Raw genomic sequence first — 19,799 nt, 5'->3', positions numbered from 1 at the left:
CTGGCGAAATTTGGGTTTGGAAATACCTTCATCAAGTGGGTTCAACTGTTATATTCAAAACCTACCGCCAGGCTGCGGATAAATACATCAGTAACCGATCCGTTTCTGATCAAAAGGGGCACCAGGCAGGGCTGCCCCCTATCGCCCTTGCTATTCGCAATTGCGATAGAACCTCTGGCGGCACTGATGAGATCCAGTGGGGAAATAAAGGGACTGACGATTGGGGGCCTAGAAGAGAAAGTATCATTATACGCTGATGACATGTTAATATACCTGGCGGACCCCCAATCGTCTCTCCCAACTCTGCTGGAAATTATCCAACAGTTTGGCCTCTTCTCAGGGTTTCAAGTTAATTGGGACAAATCCCTTATGTTTAAGATAGATCAGGAGGCGGTGTTTACACTCCCTCCCTCTTTCCCGATACAGATAGTTGACTCTTTCAGATATTTGGGGGTTATGATCCAACATCCTCTTTCCTCCTATGTTAAATATAATCTAGACCCACTTATTAGCAGAATGAAGACCACACTAAAGACATGGACCAATCTCCCCTTAACGATATTAGGTAGGATAAACATCTTTAAAATGATATTCCTACCACGTTTCCTATATATCCTGTGTAACTCACCAGTATACGTTACAAAAATTAAATTTAAAGAGATTGATTCGATCCTTATCGCCTTCATTTGGAAGGGGGGAGCAGTGAGAATTGCAAAAAATACTCTTCAACTGCCGGTGTTGGAGGGAGGACTGGCATTACCATGCCTCCAGACATACTACATTGCCGCACAACTGGTTCATGCGCATTGGTGGTTTTTCCCTGAAGCCAACAATGCGGCTACGACCCTGGAAGCAGCTATACTCACCTCTTACGAATCCCTACAGTATCTGGTCCACCGTCTATCCCTTAGAGGGAGGGAAAGCACCAAAATCCTTGAAATGACTCTACGAATCTTTAAACTAACTAAAATGTTGCCAGATATTGAGCATCGTATCTACTCCCCAAATACTCCATTATGGGGGAACCCAAATCTACAGGAATTCACCCGTAGGACAGAATACTGGTCAAGGAAAGGGGTAAAAACCATAATGCATTTGTTCTCAAACAATATGTTTCAGTCATTTGAGGAATTTCGCCAGGACTACCAGCTGCCATGCACAGCTTACTTCCTTTATTTGCAAATACGCCACACGGCGACCACGCAGTTTGGGTTGCGTAATATAACTGTCCAAACATCTCCGCTAGAGCACCTACTAATAGATCCTTCTCATGACAAATTGATCTCCACATACTACAAAACTCTATTGCACACCACAACGCTCAGACTCAACAACACGCTTAATAAGTGGAGAGCTGATATCCCCGAGCTGACGGAGTACATCTGGCAGGACGTGCTTCCCCTCCAGGTCCCCTCTGTCATCTCCTCCAGGGACAGGGTCATACAGACCAAACTATTATATAGAGCATATTTTACGCCATCCTTATTATTCAAACTCAGAAAACTTCCATCGGCAATGTGCGCCAGATGCGGCATTGCGGATGCTACCTTTTTCCATTTGATGTGGGAGTGCACCGAGATCAGGCGATTCTGGTCAGGGGTCACTGCCTTTGTCAGTTCTGTGACTCAATTGCCTAATATCTGCAACCCCCTGAGATGTTTACTAGGATATGTGGATGATGAAAGTATATCTAAAAATAAGCAAACATTCCTGAGAATTGTACTGTTTTATGCCAAAAAATCGATCACTATTCATTGGAAATCCCAATCCCCACCAACAATAGCATTCTGGCTGAACATTGTTGATCAGGCTATACCGCTATATAAACTAACATATGAAGCCAGAGGATGCCCAAAAAAATTTCACAAAATATGGGGTTTATGGACTAGTTCTGAAAATACTATTACACCTACCATATAAAGCAAATAAAGAAACTCCAGTTTATGATACAAAGTTTAATAGAAATTGAACAGACATATGCAACTGTATAATATGAAACCATGTGTACCAAATGTATACCAGTGTCTTACACTCTGTATTGGATTGAGCGACGTTCGCTCAGAGTATGTGTATTTATGTTTGTTTGTTTGTTTTGTACCAAAAAAAACAAATAAAAATTTACCTTTAAAAAAAAAAGAAGAAGGAAAAAAAAAAGAGAAAACCAAACACATACAAATCAATGGTAATAAAGATAGCAGCAGAGTTAGTGAGATAAGACAGAGGGAGAGCTATAGAATGCAGGGGGGGATACTATTCACAGAGGGGTCGTAAAACTTTAGCATAATGTGTAAGGAAACCAATATCTAAATTCAGGCCTGAATTTAGATATTGGTTTCCTTACACATTATGCTAAAGTTTTACGAGGACCAGCCTCGTTTTGGATTGTAGGTGTTTACATGTTTAAAACAGGTTTTTTTGCTAGAAAATTACTTAGAACCCCCAAACATTATATATTGTTTTTTTTTCTAACACCCTAGAGAATAAAATGGCGATCAATACAGTACTTTTTTTCGCACCGTATTTGCTCAGCAGTCTTATAAGCGCACTTTTTTTTGGAAAAAATTCACTTTTTTGAATAAAAAAAAAGACAACAGTAAAGTTAGCCAATTTTTTTTTTTTTATATTGTGAAATATAATGTTACAGACAAAAATATATGAAAAAACGTGCTAAGAAAAACGAAAAAATTAATTAAAAAAGTGATGACAAAAATGTTTGGCAACTAGCCATCATGCTGGAAGCTGCAATTGATATGTACATCAATACACACATAGATAAGAAAATATAAAAATCGTGCTACCCAAAACTAAACCTAAATCTATATAGTGATATATGAATATGGACAAAAAATTAATATAAAACAAATAGTAAAATTAGTAAGCAGTGCAGATAATATGGACGTCAAAATAAATGTCTGACATCATAAAGTGCTCAGTAATCAATGCACAGTGTGATATGCTATATACCAGTGAGTAATAAATATAAAGTCCATCAATGAGTGAACAAACGATAAATGAATTCTTGACTCCGAATGTTGAGTGAAATCCACCACCACAATCAACAGGAATGCGCTCTTACCAGAACATCATGATCCCCTATCACAGAGGATCAGGGAAAGCGTGTGTTACGTTACATATCAGCTTCATGGAACAGCAGACAAACTCCAGATGGTGGGGGGGTCACTTCACCACAGCTCGGTTCAGCAAGGCAACACCGCGGTGCATAGAAGAGAATAATGCTCCAATAGTGTAAAACCGATAACCTGTGTTATCCCCTGATGAACAAGATATTTGGGGGGCACACCCTCCAGCAAGGCTAGTTTAAAACCTGCATGATTTTTATATTTTCTTAAATATAATGTTACGCCAAGTAAATTGATACCCAACATGTCATGCTTCAAAATTGTGCCCGCTCGTGGAATGGCGTCAAACTTTTACCCTTAAAAATCTCCATAGGCGACGTTTAAAAAATTCTACAGATTGCATGTTTTGAGTTACAGCGGAGGTCTAGGGCTAGAATTATTGCTTTCGCTCTACCGCTCGCGGCGATACCTCACATGTGTGGTTTGACCACAGTTTTCATATGTGGGCGCTACTCACGTATGCGTTCACTTCTGCGCGTGAGCTCGTCAGGGCGGGGCGCTTTAAAAAATGTTTTTGTTTTCTTATTTATTTTACTTTATTTTATTTATTTTTTCACTGTTTTTAAAAAAAAAAAAAAAAATTGGATAACTTTTAGTCCTATTACAAGGGATGTAAACAAGTCATCTTCCAGGACAGCACATGAGACATAGAACGTTCCCCCGGAGAGGACTCATGGGAAGTACAGAAGCCCTATAGTGGTCAAACACTGTTGATTAATGTGGAAACAATGCTATTTGGCCACTAGCTGGGGCACAAAGCAAAGTCAACAGACAAATAAAACCCTATAAAGAACAACCCCGCGATGAAGGTATGACATAGACAACGCTATCAGTATTTCTTTTTTTTGGGAGCTGAAATAAACAAGGCCTGGGAATGAGCCCAAATGAAATCTACTGACTGTACACATTCCCCTGGCCCCCCTCACACATTGTCTGTCCCCCACCTGGACACACGGTTCCCCTTTTCCCCTGCATGGTGTTCCCCTCCTTATGCCACCTCCCTGCAAACATTGTCCCCTGTCTTTACATGCTAAGCTCCTCCCTGCACACACTGTCCCTTCTTTGTACACACTGTGCCCCTCCCTGCATACAATCCCACCCACCTACATACACTTCAGCCCCACTCCCAATACCCTTCTGACATACCTAGTAGCTTGCACGGATTGTCAAGTCTGGCAAGGGTTAAAACTGATGCTGACACAACCACCTGTTGCAGAGTGCCACCTCAACTCGGTTGTGCCCTAGGGCTCCCTGCATTTTGAAGGAAAATCTGTGCCAGCACTTTCTGGATGCCCTGAGCTTTACTAGTGTTCTGCAGCCCTCCTCGCTTTCAGTGTTTACATGTCAGCCACGGTCGCATCCCCTGTGTTCATAGATACATCAGCGTTGCTGACTGATGCCAAGCAGGATGGCAACCTGGAGGGGACAGTCTTCCTTAAAGCTGCAAGTACATTAGTCGGGCTGGGTGCTCCAGGATACAGCTAGGGTCCGCTGGACACCAAGATTTGTTTTTAAACACATATTCTGTCACTTTTTAAACCGCCTTTTTTTTTTTTTTTCTTTCCTTCCTCAAGGGCCAGTTTACACCAGATGCTTTTTTTTTCTGCACTAAGTGCTAGTTCACACCAGATGCAGTTCCGTGCACTTTTTTTCTGTGCTAAAAATGCATGCACAGTGTTTTCCAGGTATTCCAATGGCTCTAGTTTTTTCTTACAGTTCACACCACACGCAGTTCCAGTGCATTTTTGATACAATTTGCTAGGTTCCAGTACAGTTCTGTGCACAAAAAATGCAGCACACTCTCCTTTTTTCTCTGCACCGGAAATTGACTGCTCTGGTGTGAACTAGAGCCATTGGAATACATGGAAAACACTGCATGCATTTTTAATGCAGAAAAAAAGCGCACGGAGCTGCATCTGATGTGAACTAGCACTGGGACTGCTATTTAGGGTCCTATATAACTTCCTGTAGAACTCATTTCTGAGCTTGCTCATCCTTGAGCTTGCCCTTTTTGCTTGCTGGAACCTAGACCAAGTAAAAATCTGACTAAGTTGTGAATAAAAAAAAACAGAGTTTAAAACAGGAGATTACAAGGTCTTCAAGCCTGTAAGTAACATTTGAAATTTCCTGTTAGTAATTTCATTATTGTAACTGGGAATATGTGTGCTAGCAAGATTTAATGTTTTGTGCAGTGCACACTGCACAGTGTGCCACATGTATTCAATAAAGGAGTAAGAGCTCCAGGATGGATACCCCTGTAACAGATGTGAGCAGGTTGCCCTTCTGGAATCTCACATTAGAGATCTGGAGGAGTAAGTTGCAACACTGGGCAGAACTGACAACCTTGAAAGGGGTCCTCTGTGAGCAGGTGGCTAGTAGGGTTAATGGGGAGGGTGGAGGGGTAAGTCAGGATTATCAGGTAGGAAGATGGGTTAATGCAGTTAGAGGTAGTGGTAGGGGCTCACAGAAAAGGAAGGCCAGCCTTGGATTTAAGCACCCTAACAGATTTGCCAAGTTGGGTGAAGAAGTGGGGGTGGCAAGCTCAGAGGTGGCAGCCCTAGATGTCACTGCTACCCATAACAGCCGGGAGAGCAGCCCATCTAGTAGGGGTGGTAAGGGTAGTGCAGGAAGACCTAGACAGTTGGTGGTAATAGGGGTTTCTATAATCAGAAGGACTGAGAATAATTTGTCGCCAGGATCGCCTCAACCGAATAGTTTGTTGTATACCTGGTACCAAGGTTCGGCATGTAGTGGACCTGGTTAATAAATTACTGGGAGGGACTGGCCCTGACCCAGCTATCTTGGTCCCTATCTTAGAACCAATGACAGAATGTATTGAAGGTGGAGGCTCCTTAACCACTTGCTTACTGGGCACTTAAACCCCCCTCCTGCCCAGACCAATTTTCAGCTTTCAGCGCTGTCACACTTTGAATGACAATTGCGCGGTCATACAACACTGTACCCAAATGAAATTTTTATCATTTTTTTCCCACAAATAGAGCTTTCTTTTGGTGGTATTTAATCACAGCTGGGATTTTTATTTTTTGCTAAACAAACAAAAAAAGATGGAAAATTTTGAAAAAAAAAAAAAATCATGTTTCATAGTTTGTTATAAAATTCTGCAAACAGATAATTTTTCTCCTTCATTGATATGCGCTGATGAGGCGGCACTGGTGGGCACTGATAGTCTGCACTGATGGGCACGGATAGGCACAGTTAAGGCAGCACTGATGGGCACAGTTAAGGCAGCACTGATGGGCACAATTAAGGCGGCACTGATGGGCACAGTTAAGGCGGCACTGATGGGCACAGTTAAGGCGGCACTGATGGGCACAGTTAAGGCAGCACTGATGGGCACAGTTAAGACAGCACTGATGGGGACAGATAAGGCGGTACTGATGGGCACAGATAAGGCGGCACTGATGGCCACTGATGGGTGGCACGGATGACCACTGATGGGGGGCACTGATGGGCAGTGATGGGGGCACTGATGGGCACTTATGGGCACTGATAGGTGGCACTGATGTGCAGCACTGTTGTTGTGGCACTGATTGTGGGCGCTGATGGGTGGCACTGTGGGCACTGATGGGTGACGCTGGTGGGAACTGGTAGGCGGCACTGCTGCCTATTGCTAGGTGTCACTGGCAGGGGCACAGATGATCGCCGTGATTGGGACTGATGTCCCTCTCACGGCCGCCGGTGAACGGCTTTTTTTTTCCTCCAAATAGCTGATTACCGGCTCTGTTTACATCACATGATCAGCTGTCATTGGCTGACAGCTGATCACGTGGTAAGGGGTCGGGACCGACCCCTTACTCCGATCTGTGATCAGGCGAGTCTCATAGACTCGCTGATCACCGAGCGCGCCATGCGCGCCCTGCAGGGGGCGCACAGGCCACTCGTGCATGGGACAACGTCAATAGACGTAGTCCCGGCAAAGCAGATCTGTGCTGTTGCCGTCATTTGGCAATAGCGCAGATCTGAACTGGTTGAGAACCAATTTAAAGAACTAGGCTGCAAGTTAAAGGGAAGGACCTCCAAGGTGATATTCTCTGAAATATCGCCTGTGCCATACACAACACATATGCTAAAGATGGTTTGCACCTAAATGGAAGGGGGTCTGCTGTGCCAGGGGAGAGGTTTATGGGAAGGCTGGAGGAGTTTTTAAACTAAGATGGGGGGGGGGGTGAATTTGATTAGAATGGGTCAAGCAGGGGTCAGCCCCTATTGGTGGGTGGAATTGGGAAAGATGGGGGGGGGGGGGGGGGTCTATGGCAGGTGATATGAAGGTTCCCATGCTACAAACAACCATTGGAAATGGTACTATTTGTACTAAAATAACAAAAAATATGCAAAATAAGTGTGCAAAATGTGACAATGAATTTAAGTGTTTGTTCACCAATGCCAGAAGTCTGCCAAGCAAAACATGTGAGTTGGAAGCTCTGGTACACGAGGAGAACTGATTTAATTGGTATTGCTGAATCTTGGCTTCATTCTTCACATGACTGGGCTATTAATATTCCTGGCTATGAAAGACAGGGTAAACAGAGGGGTGGTGGTGATTGTCTCTATGTGAGAAGTGATCTCAAAGCGAGTGTGAAAGAGGACCTAGTTGATGTAAGGTGTGATGAGTCTGAAGCATTATGGGTGGAAATGGACACGGGTGTGCGTACTACAAAGGTTATCATTTGAGTTTTTTATAGACCTCGCAGTGTTAATGAGGAGGTGGAGACTATGCTTCTTGTACAGATAGAAAAGACTGACAATTTTGAAAAAAAAAAAAAAATTTGTTTTGCTTTCTGCTATAATACCTTTCCAAAAAAAAGGATATAAAAAAAATATTCATCAGTTTAGGCCAATATGTATTATTCTACATATTTAAAAAAAAATTGCAATAAGCGTATATTGATTGGTTTGCGCAAAAGTTATAGCGTCTACAAAATAGGGACTAGATTTATGGACTTATTTTTTTGTTTATTGTTTTTACTGGTAATGGTGGCGATCTGCGATATTTTTTTTTTTTTTTTTTTTGTGGGACTGCGACATTGCGGCAGACAAATCTGACCCCAAGTGGCACTTTTTGGAGACCAGTGACATTATTACAGTGATCAGTGCTAAACAAATGCACTGATCAATGTATAAATGACACTGGCAGGGAAGGGGTTAACACTAGGGGGCGATCAAGGGGTCAACTGTGTTCCCTGGGCGTGTTCTAACTGTGTGGCAGATGGGCTCACTGGGACAACACAGATCACATACAGTACGATGACGATGATTGACGATGGTTGATTTGTCCGAGCCAACTGAATTTTAACATAGCAAGGAGACAGCTGAAGACCCTTTGATGTGTTAAAATTCAGTTGGCTCGGACAAATCAACCATCGTCAATCATCGTCATCGTACTGTATGTGTACATCCATATAATAATATAATGTCCCACATAAATCGGTGAACATATTACAACACCTGATCGCTAGGATCAGCAGATTTCATTATTGTCCCATGTCAGAACGGGGATTTGCCTTGTTTACATAGGCAGATCTCCGTTCTGCCTCTCTGTACTGAGATCGCGGGTGGCCAGCACCCATCAAGTCCGCCGGACCCGTGGCCACGGCGTGCCCACACTACCACATGCACGGACCGACGTACAGGTATGTCGGTTTGCACAGCCGAGCCGCAGTATATATGCGGAAAACGGTCGGCAAGTGGTTAAAGGGCAAAAATGTATGAACCTATTACAAGACCATTTTATGGTCAAGTTCATCGAGGCCCCCAACTAGAAATGATGCTCTGCTGGACCTGGTAATCTCAAGCCATGCAGAGCTTATTACCAATATTCATATGAATATATATATTTTAAGCAACAGACCACATAGAAAGAGAAGTTGTCAAACAAACCTGATTTCTTTTTATGAGGAGGTAAGTAAAAACTTGGACAGAGGGGTGGCTGTGGACGTAGTATGCTTGGATTTTGCAAAAGCTTTGACACAGTTCCCCACACACGAAGAATGTGTAAGGTAAAGACTACAAGCTTGGAAAGATCAGTCTGTAAATGGATAGAAAACTGGCTAAAAGACCAAATTCAGATAGTAGTGGTTAATGATTTTTACTCTGTATGGTCTCAAGTTATCAGTGGTGTCCCCCAAGGTTCAGTGTTGGGACCCTTACTTTTTAATACCTCTATAAATGATACAGGGTCCGGGATTAAAAGTACTATTTCAGTCTTTGCAGATGACACCAAGCTATGCAGTGGAATAACATCTTTACAGGATGTCTCCAACTTGCAAGCCAACCTCAATGTACTGTCTAATTAGGTGTCTATGTGGAAAATGAGGTTTAATGTTGATAAATGCAAAGTTCTGCACCTGGAGGCTAAGAATATGCATGCATCGTACATACTAGGGGGGAGTACAATTGGGGGAATCCATAGTGGAGAAGGATCTGGGGGTTTTGGTAGATCATAAGATTAATAGCATGCAATGCCAAGCTGCGGTTTCCAAAGCGAGCAAAATGGAAAATTGTATACTCACCTTTCTGTAATTTTGCTTTCCTAAAGCATCTCCATGGCAGCACACACTGGGTTGTGACTCCGCCCCCCACAACCTGACAGGATTGGTTAACTATAAATTTGAAGGAGAGACGCCCCCCTTCATTCTCTGTAGCTATCATCTAAGGAAGGGTAGGACACTGTGCTGCCATGGAGATGCGTCAGAAAAGGAAAATTACGGAAAGGTGTTTTTCTGACACATCATGGCAGCACACACTGGGAAATAACTTGGCAGTCGGGTGGGTGCAAGTAAAATAGCAGTATTTATTTATCATATAGCTGTAGAATTGGCTCGAATCGGATCTTCCAAAATCTACCATTGATAACTGAGCCGAGTCCACTCTGTAGTGGGACATGAATGTATGCCTGGAGGACCAGGTTGCTGCCCTGCAGATTGTCTTGGGTGACACTCTGCAATATGCTGCCCAGGAAGTTGCCACTGCCCTTGTTGAGTGAGCCCTAATGTCTCCAGGTACCGCCAAATTCTGAATGTTGTAGGCTTTCTTGATGGCCTTAACCAGCCAAGATGCGATGGTGCGAGATGATGCCATGTGGCCTCTTCTTCCTCCGTGAGGAATCACCAATAGGTTATCGATCTTCCTGAAAGAGACTGTAGCTGACAGTTTCTAATAGTGGTCTTAATGTCCAGAGCGTGTGGTTGCCCTTGATCGTCAGTAAATGATGGAGGGTTTATTTCCTGATTATAGTGAAAGGATGATGTCACTTTTGGAGTAAAGTGGTCTGAGGGTTTCAGTACCACTCTGTCTGGGTAAAAGACCATGTAGGGTTCTGAAATCATTAATGCCTGTATCTCCAAGACTCTTAGCTGAAGTGATGGTGATAAGAAATGTTAATTTCAGAGTTAAGTTCCACAATGTAATCGAGTCAGCTGGGTGAAAAGGTGAACCTGATAGTGCAGTGATGGAGAACCTTGGCACCCCAGATGTTTTGGAACTACATTTCCCATGATGCTAATGCACTCTGCAGTGTAGTTGAGCATCATGGGGAATGTAGCTCTAAAACATCTGGGGTGCCAAGGTTCGCCATCACTGTGATAGTGTATTCAGAACTATTGATAAATCCCATGCTGGGAATGTCGGTCTTCTTGGAGGCCTGATCTTTGCACATGCTCTTATAAACTGGATTAGAAGAGGGTGTGTGGCCCATTTGAAGCCTGTTTTTGCTGGTAGAGCTGAAATCTGTACTTTAAGGGTACTTAAACTGAGTCCTCTAGATAAGCCTGCTTGAAGAAACTCTAGGATTTGCGAAGCTGCTGGAGATAGTGGGTCCCAGCCATTCTGCTGGGCCATGAGTGTGAATCTTTCCCATATTCTATCGTAAGTAACGTTAGTTGTGCATTTCCTAGCCTGGAGTAACGTTGAAACGACCTCCTGGGAACAGCCTTGCTCTAGGAACCTATTACACTCAACATCCAGGCCATTAGATGGAGCCTCTCTGGAGCTGGATGGAGGGACTGCCCCTGGTGAAGTAGATCCTGAGACAGTGAAAGAGATAGTGGATCTTCTAGGCTGAGCTGCAGTAGAGTCGTGAACCAAGACCTCCTGGGCCAGAAAGGAATCACCGCTATTACTGAGGCTGAAGACCTCCTGAGCCTGGATAGGAACCTCGCAATTAGAGGTGTTGGTAGGAATATGTACCCCAGTCGAAAGTTCCATGGATAAAGAAGGCAGTCCACCCCTTCCGCAGATGGATATGCTGCTCTCGATAGGAACCTCTGGCATTTGATGTTTGTAGGTGTCGCGGCCAGATCGATCTCCGGGATTCCCCAACTTTTGGGTCAGGAGACTGAAGACTTGATGGTTCAGAGACCACTCGTTGTTCTACAGGAACTCTCTGCTCAAACAATCAACTAGCAAGTTCTGAGCTGCCGGAACATACACCGCTCGTAGATCTATTAGAAATAACTGGGCCCATTCCAGGATGGGACGGACTTCCTCCAACAGAGTACTGCTTCTGATACCCCCTTGTTTCTGAATGTATGTTACTGCCACTTTGTTGTCCATCCGAATTAAGACCCCTTTCCCCCTCAAGGACGGGCCAAAGGCTAGGAGGGCCTGGAAGGCTGCTCTGAGCTCGAGAATATTTGATACTAGTCCTTCCGTGTGAAATTGCTATTGACCCTGAGCCGCCTGGTTCCGATAGTGGGCTCCCCATCCTGTCTGGCTGGCATCTGAAGTGATCACCTCCAGTTCTTTCTCCCTTAACGCGGAAGGAGAGTCTTGGTAAATGTCCTGGGAGCAGAGGAGATGCCGAATGGAAGACACTGAAACTGGAAATGTTGGTGGTTGACTGAGAATCACAGATACTTTTGAAAGGTGGGGTGTATAGGCACGTGTAGATAGGCGTCCAATAAATCTACGGAAAGCATCCAGTCTCCTAAGTTTACAGCTAATAGAATTGATTGAAGGCTCTCCATTTTTGAAGGCTTCTACCTGAATTCTTTATCCCTTTAGGTCCATTACAGGTCGTAGGTCTCCTGTCTTTTTCCTTACTAAGAATAGAGGGGAGTAATACCCTCTCCCTGTTTGGGGGGTTGGAACTTACAAAATTGCCCCCTTTCTTTCTAGCTCCGCCACATACTTGAGAAGCAGCCTTCTCTTGATTGGTGATGACTGTCTGGTTGACTGAAAATGACTTTTGGTTACTTTACTTTGTTTATAAATCTCCATCTGTGCCCATGTTTTATTGTGGACAATGTCCATGCATCCTCTGTGTTCCGTCCAGACCTGTTCGAATTTTTTGAGCCTGGCTCCCACTCTCCCAGGTAGGATGGGCGTACCCTCAAAAAGACTTCTGGTTTTCCCCTGACAAGGTGGTCTTAGACTTTGAAGCCTCAAAAAAAGACGATTGTGGATTCTTCCAAGTTCTTTTAAGTTCTGTTCCCGGCCTATATGTTCTCCCCTCCCTGTACCTCTGTGGGAGGTTGCGTTTGAAAAGAAGCACCCTTCCGTGGCTTAGGTCTTCTGTCATAGGGGATCAGTCCCGATTTGCCTCCTGTCACTTTGGAGATTGCCGAATCCAGTTTTGAACCAAAAAGATTAACCCCATCATAAGGGATCTTGCACCAATTGGTCTTTGATGCTGCATCCGCCACTCATGGCTTGAGCACAGTGCTCTTCTGGCCATGACTGACACCATCATAGCCCACTTGCGGAAGAAAGAATGACATCCACTGAGGCCTCTGCTATGAAATTGCCTGCCAGCTTCAATTCCTGAAGAGAACTGATTATTTTCTCCTGGTCCCCTAAATGGATCTTTCTATATTAGCAGACCATTCAGAAATAGCTTTATCGACTGCAGCCGCTGCTACTGCAGGTCTACACGCACCTCCTGCTGTGCAGTATGCCTTTTTCATGTCCAGATCAATATACTGATCCAGCACGTCCCGGAAGGTTACTGCATCCTCTATTGGTAAAGTAACATGTCTTGCGAGTCGCATTAAGGAAGCGTCGACCACCGGTGGGTGGATCAGTGGATTCACCTTCAGTTCCTTCAGAGGATACAGTTTTGCTAATCTGTTATTCAGGTTAGATCTTTTATCTGATCTCTCCCACTCATCCTTAATGAGGTCTTCCAGTTCCTCAATGAAGGGGAAGGACTCTGGTTCCCTCTTTAGATTAGGAAAGTACTTCCGGATTTTGCAAGGGGCCTTTTTCGCTTCTTCCCATCCTATGGCCTCTGACCTTATGAAGGGCTTCACCAGAGTAAAGTCAAATTCTGTAGTGTTCTCTGAGTCTTCATTATCAGAAGCTGATTCCAAATCTATAGAAGGATTGGGGACTTCAAAAGATGTGCTTGGGCCTGCCTTGTCTGGTTCGCACTGATGTCTCCAGGATAGATTCCCGCACAGACTATCTGATGAGATCCGTTGCCTCTCTTGCGTCAGACTCCTTTTTCTCTGGTTGCTTTGTTGAAGCATGCGTGGCAGGCTAACTTGACTGGCAAAGCTGGAGCTTCGCACACCCAGCAAGCATTTGCTGCAGGGCAGGTGTGATAGCTCCTCTTGTGACGGGGAGAAGGTGACCTCTGTGAGCGGCTACGGCGTGAGTGACTGTGGCGTGAGTGGCTGCGGTCAGAGTGATGATGACGAGATGCAGATTTTGAGAGACTTCTCCTAGATCTCCCATGGCTTGAGGTATGGCTTGAGCAACCTTGATGCCTGGAGTTTGTAGATTTTTACCTGGAAGGGCTGTTAGAAAGTCGCAGCATTAGAGGACATGCACTCTTTTTCCTCTTCCATACCTACCATACATGCTGGGCACCTCTTACCTCATATGTTCAGGGTGGTCTGCTTGGGCAGTGGCCTCCATGAAGACAGTGCAACAGGAAGACAGTATCTGATAAGGAGTAAAACAGCATAGAATTGCAGTGCAGGCAAAGAACAACTACAAATTAGCCATATAAAAAAGATGTGAGACTGAGGGCAGTAAGGAACGCAAAAGGAATCCCTTGTTGTTATATGCCTGCAACCATCAGCAACTGCTGACAGGTCACAGGACTTTTTAAATTCGCCACCGCCGTCACAGTAGAAATTACATCACCGCGCATGCGAAGAAGCGAATTGTCGCTCCAATCGCTATCTTGGCGAAGGGCAGAGAGACCTACCGAGTTACCTCACTTCCCCCGGCACATGCGCAGATCGCCGAGGAGGACGTGGCCGCCATGATGGGAATAACTCTGTCTTGTGAAACTACAGAGCTCAGCCAGACTTTTCAGAGAAAAAACAAACGGAGAAAGAATGAAATACCTTAGTGAAAGAGGAGAAAAGTAGGAGGCCACTGCGAAAATCGAAGCTTTTTTAAAGCTTGTATGAATGCCAGAAATTTTTCCCCCAAGACCACCAGATTGGGGTTCTCTCCGTAAAGGCTCCTTTAGAGACTGCACAGGAGAGACTTCCAGCCAGGAGAGGCGTAACCTGGTGGGGCGAATGCGGTAAGGGTGCAGAATCCTGTTTCAATCTTATCAGGTGAGGATAAAAAAAGAGAATGAAGGGGGGTGTCTCTCCTTCAGATTTATAGTTAAGCAATCCTGTCAGGTTGTGGGAGTGGAGTCACAACCCAGTGTGTGCTGCCATGGAGATGCATCAGGAAAGTCCTCTCTTGTATTGAGAGGTATGGACTCCAGAGAGAGAGAGATATAATTTTGCCCCTATACAAATCATTAGTAAGACCTCATCTGGAATATGCAGTTCAGTTTTGGGCACCAGTTCTCAGAAAGGATATCGGGGAACTGGAGAAAGTGCAGAGAAGGGCAACCAAACTCATAAGAGGCATTGAGGAGGAGCTCCGTTATGAGGAACGATTAGGGGAACTGAATTTTTTCTCTCTTGAGAGGTGAGGATACGATCAACATGTACAAATATTCACTTTAAAGCGGAGTTCCACACAAAAATGGAACTTCCGCTTTTCGGAACCCTCCCCCCCTCCGGTGTCACATTTGGCACCTTTCAAGGGGGAGGGGGGTGCAGATACCTGTCTAAGACAGGTATTTGCACCCACTTCTATGATAGACTCCCATGGGAGTCTATGCCTCTTCCTGTCCCTCCGCGCTGTCTCCTGGGAAACGCACAGGTCCCAGGAGATAGCGGGGACCAGTTACGATGTGCAGCGCGACTCGCGCATGCGCAGTAGGGAACCGGGAAGTGAAGCCGCAACGCTTCACTTCCTGATTCCCTCACCTAGGATGGCGGCGGCAGCTGCCGAGAACCAAGCGGGTTCTCGGTGTCGCCTGCCGACATCGCTGGACCCTGGGACAGGTAAGTGGCCATTTATTAAAAGTCAGCAGCTGCAGTATTTGTAGCTGCTGGCTTTTACTATATATTTTTTTTTTTTTTTGGCGGTTTAGGTGGACCCCCGCTTTAAGGTCATCACAGAGGACAAGGGGGCACTCTTTATGTCTAGAGGAAAAAAGATTTAATCTCCAAATATGGAAAGTTTTCTTCGCAGTTAGAGCTGTGAAAATGTGGAATAGACTCCCTCCAGAGGTGGTTCTGGCCAGCTCCGTAGATTGCTTTAAAAAAGGCCTGGATTCTTTCCTAAATGTACATAATATAATTGGGTACTAACATTTATAGGTAAAGTTGATCCAGGGAATATCTGGTTGCCTCTCTGGGGATCAGGAAGGAATTTTTCCCCTGCTGTAGCAATTTGGATCATGCTTTTTGTGGGGGTTTTTCACCTTCCTCTGGATCAACTGTGAGTATAGAATTGTGTATATGGGATTGTATGATTTTTTTTTTTTTATTGGTTTAACTAGATGGACTTCTGTCTTTTTTCAACCTGACTAACTATGACTATAACTATGAAATCCCAGAACATTTGCATGGAATCTGGGATGGTTGGGTGGTATGCTATAACTGAGATATTGTCAGTGTGTTGAGACTCATGTATTCACTACTGAGAAGCATCATTATAGTGGTCACTTTCACACAGTGTGCCTAGGGATGTAAAGTGCAGATATGTTTAAACAGCCTCAAGAAAAACCCAAAGAAAAACATTGATCTTCTGTGTGGCATAACAGTATGCAAAATAGAAACCATCTTTGCCTTCAGTTTTTGCTGACTTATATTGTACTTTATCTTTGCAGAATCAGTGACATTTTGTGCCTTGCTGACTCCACATCGCTTTCAGAAGTCACACTTGATGGCAACCCTATAGCTCAAGAGTCATGGTACAGACAAACCATTCTGGGGCACATGCTGCAGCTGAGACAGCTGGACATGAAGAAAATCACGGTAAAGGGGGAGCCTTAAAGTGATAGTGTGAGCCTTAAAGTGATTACTAATAAAAAGTCTGTAAAAAAAACACAGTAATAATAGGCACCTGTTCCACCGGCTAAATCTCTGACCTTGTAGAGCTAGACCTTTAGCACTAAATATTTAACTAAATTAGGGAAAGTGTTTAACAGTTTTATATTTGCTAAAATGATTGCATATCCATGTTTGTACAGTGGGAGTCCAGATATAGTGAATGCAAACTCCTGGGTTTAATAACCCTTTACTCTAAGGGCGATCTAATCTTGTCAAGTGATCTTCCCAGCAGCCTGCTGCAGGGGAGAGGAGCAAGCACCGACAATGACTGCAGAGCCTGGCCGATTGCGTCACCCACAGACTTACTATGCGACATCCGCTGTCCTTCCTCTCCCTTAAAGCAGGTGCTGGGAGTCTATCAGATGACTGGATGGGAATGCCCTGAGAATAGGTAGGTATATTATTATTATTATTATTATAATACAGGATTTATATGGCGCCAACAGTTTGCGCAGCACTTTACAACGTTAGGGCAGACAGTACAATTACAATACAGTTCAATAAGGAGAAATCAAAGGGCCCTGCTTGTTCAAGCTTACAATCTAGGAAAGAGGGTCAAGTGGTACAAAAGGGTAATAACTGTGGGGATGAGCTGATGAAGAAAACAAAACTACATTTGTTAGGTGGAAGCAGGATAAGCTTCTCTGAAGAGAAAAATTTTCAGGGGTCACCTAAAAGTGGATAGATTTGGAGATAGTCTGACAGATTGGGGTAGGGAATTCCAGAGGATGGGAGAGGCTCAGAAGAAGTCCTGGAGGTGAGTATGGGAGGAGGTGATGAGGGAGCTAGAGAGCAGGAGGTCTTGGGAGGAATGAAGAGGACGATTAGGTTGGTTTTTTGAGACATTTGCCATTTTTGGTGTAGCTAGGGGCAGAGTTGTGGATGGCTGTGTAAGTTGTTAGTATTTTGAATTTTGAATTGAATTGAATTTTGAATTTAATTTGTTGGGAAAGTGGTAGCCAATGGAGGGTGTGGCAGAGAGGGGTAGCAGACGCTGACCGGTTTGTAAGGTGGATGAGTCTGGCAGCAGCATTCATGATGGACTCAAGGGGGGATAACCTATAAGCCAATGAGGAGGGAGTTGCTGTAGTCAAGGTGAAAGATAACCAGGGAGTGAATCAGGTGGTGGTGTGGTTTCATTGGTTAGGAAGGGACGGAGTTTGGAGATGTTGAGGTGGCAAGCTTTGGAAAGTGATTGGAAGTGGGGCCAAAAGGAGAGTTCAGAGTCCAGGATAACACCTAGCACCCTGGCATGTGGGGATGGGTGGATGGTTGTGCCATTGCTCTTGACAGAGAAGTCAGGGGAAGATGCACGTGGGGGGGGGGGGGGGAATATTATGAGCATATCTTACAGGTTAGTTAGTATAGGGCTTAGAATGGGGTGAAAGCAGACTAAAGGTAGATAAGAACCAGTGCTAACAGGCCAAGGGCCCTATCAGTCCCATAACAGGAATGACATTCACCCAGAAGATTTCTTCTTTTAACATCCCAAGAGCAATTCCTCCTATAATTGCACATGTAATGAATGGACCTTGCTGCCCTCTTCTGATAGAGGAAATCCTTGGTAATGTCTATAATAAGCGAAAAGAGAAGGTGCACCAGTCGCATATATTACCTCTGATGAAGAGGGCTCTGTCCTTGAAAAGTCTCACTCCCAGGTTATGGGCGTTCTGTTTATATTGCCATTGGATCAGATACTGGATAGTGTTGATGTGCAGGATTATACCTACCTCTGTGAGTATATTCAAATTCTTTTTATCCAATAAATAGTTTTTATGGTAATGCACACAGCTGGTGAGCCTTCTCTCTTCTTGTGTTATAACTATTGCCGTGGGTAAAAGCAGGTTTAAGCTAAGTTAGCAGCAAACAGTAGGCTCTGAGGAAGAAGGTATCCCTTTGAAATGCGTCAACAAGCAGTGACCCTCATGTCCTCTCCTTCATCACCTGGAGACTGCTGTTATCTGACTGATTGCCACCATTCAAAAGCTTTCACATTGTGGTTTTCTTGCACATGCTTGTGAGTAGTTTTTAATTCATTCTATTAATAAACTTATCAAAGGATAATGTACAAGGCTGGTGCGCCCTCTTCTCTTTATTCTTTTTCTTAAGCTTAGTTAGGTTTTGACTAAACTTCCACTTTAAGCTTTCAGTGATCACCAGCAATGGCAGTAATCACTAATACGGAATCAAGATTTATCGCTTGGCAGGGAGGTGGCATGATGATACACACTTGTATGCACATTAATATGTAAATTCCCATATGTGCCCTTGTGATCATGTCTCCACCTCCTGGTATCTGTGAATAATTTTCCCCTACTGTTTCATTGGAGACTGATATGCATTCTGTATAAGAATTTCTGGTATGAATTAAACAGGAAACATACAGTAATCTGTTCAAAAGCCAGAGGTTGCTGGCAAGTCTGTAGAATGTTGAATTTTTACTATATTTACATCCTTTATCCAGTTGAAATAACAGTACTTCCAGAATGTATACTTGTTTTGATTATGTATGTTCTGATATAATAGGTTACCCCGACATTCTTGGCATGCCTTTTGTAATTGGGCTATTAAAGTTTTTTTCTGTCTTCTTCTTTTTTTTTTTTTTTTTTTTTTTTTTTTAATACCAGTCTAGTTTTCTTCTTAGTATGTATGACTGAAAGATGAGCACTAGATGGCAGAAGAGTGCTAAAATAAAAACTTGGAGAACGCTGAGTCGTAGAAAAAAATAGAACTGATTCTGAAAGATCCATAGTATGAGTAAAAATAAGAGAGCTATGTGCCTAGCTATAAAATATGGACTTTTGAGGTACTCCAGGATCACCGCAATACAGTGCATACAATTAGAGATTTATTAGTGATATGTGTATGCAAGTACTGTGTGTGTGTGTGTGTGTGTGTATATATATATACCTTGGATTGTGAGCATAATTCGTTCCGGAAACATGCTTGTAATCCAAAGCACTCGTATATCAATGCGAATTATATTATAGCAATGTGATTGTGTAACCAATGTGGTTGTGTAACCATAAAATTTCCATTCACAAATGGCAGCCTCCACAAGGGGATTAGAAGCAAAATCCAGCAGGAGCTACAGAGTATAAAAGAGAAGAGAGGCACCTCCTAAGTGTAACAATATGGTTACATTTAATGAAGGTACAACATTTAGCAGCAACTCACATAGTTGATGACTAAAACAGGCACATCTAAGCCTGCAGGGATCCGGGGTAAAGCTGTCCACATAGACCATCCTCCGCACCGCCGGCTGTTACCGCTGTCAGTCTAC

The 19,799-nt window shown here is 43.9% G+C and overlaps 1 protein-coding gene across 2 annotated transcripts in view; it reads left to right on the top strand.

Annotated features, from left to right (window-relative positions):
* The window catches only part of LRRC49 (leucine rich repeat containing 49), a 183,011-nt gene that overhangs the window by 97,449 nt on the left and 65,763 nt on the right, over positions 1-19,799 (top strand). For both annotated transcript variants that reach the window (XM_073618837.1, XM_073618836.1), the window contains exon 10: positions 16,294-16,441. In XM_073618837.1, the coding sequence (XP_073474938.1) occupies positions 16,294-16,441 (148 nt within the window). The remainder of the gene's footprint in view (positions 1-16,293; positions 16,442-19,799) is intronic.

The sequence above is a fragment of the Aquarana catesbeiana genome, linkage group LG03, assembly GCF_042186555.1.
Source record: "Aquarana catesbeiana isolate 2022-GZ linkage group LG03, ASM4218655v1, whole genome shotgun sequence".
NCBI classification, from domain to species: domain Eukaryota; kingdom Metazoa; phylum Chordata; class Amphibia; order Anura; family Ranidae; genus Aquarana; species Aquarana catesbeiana.
Note: the sequence above shows the minus strand (reverse complement) of the source record. Positions and strands in the feature narration are given on the sequence as shown.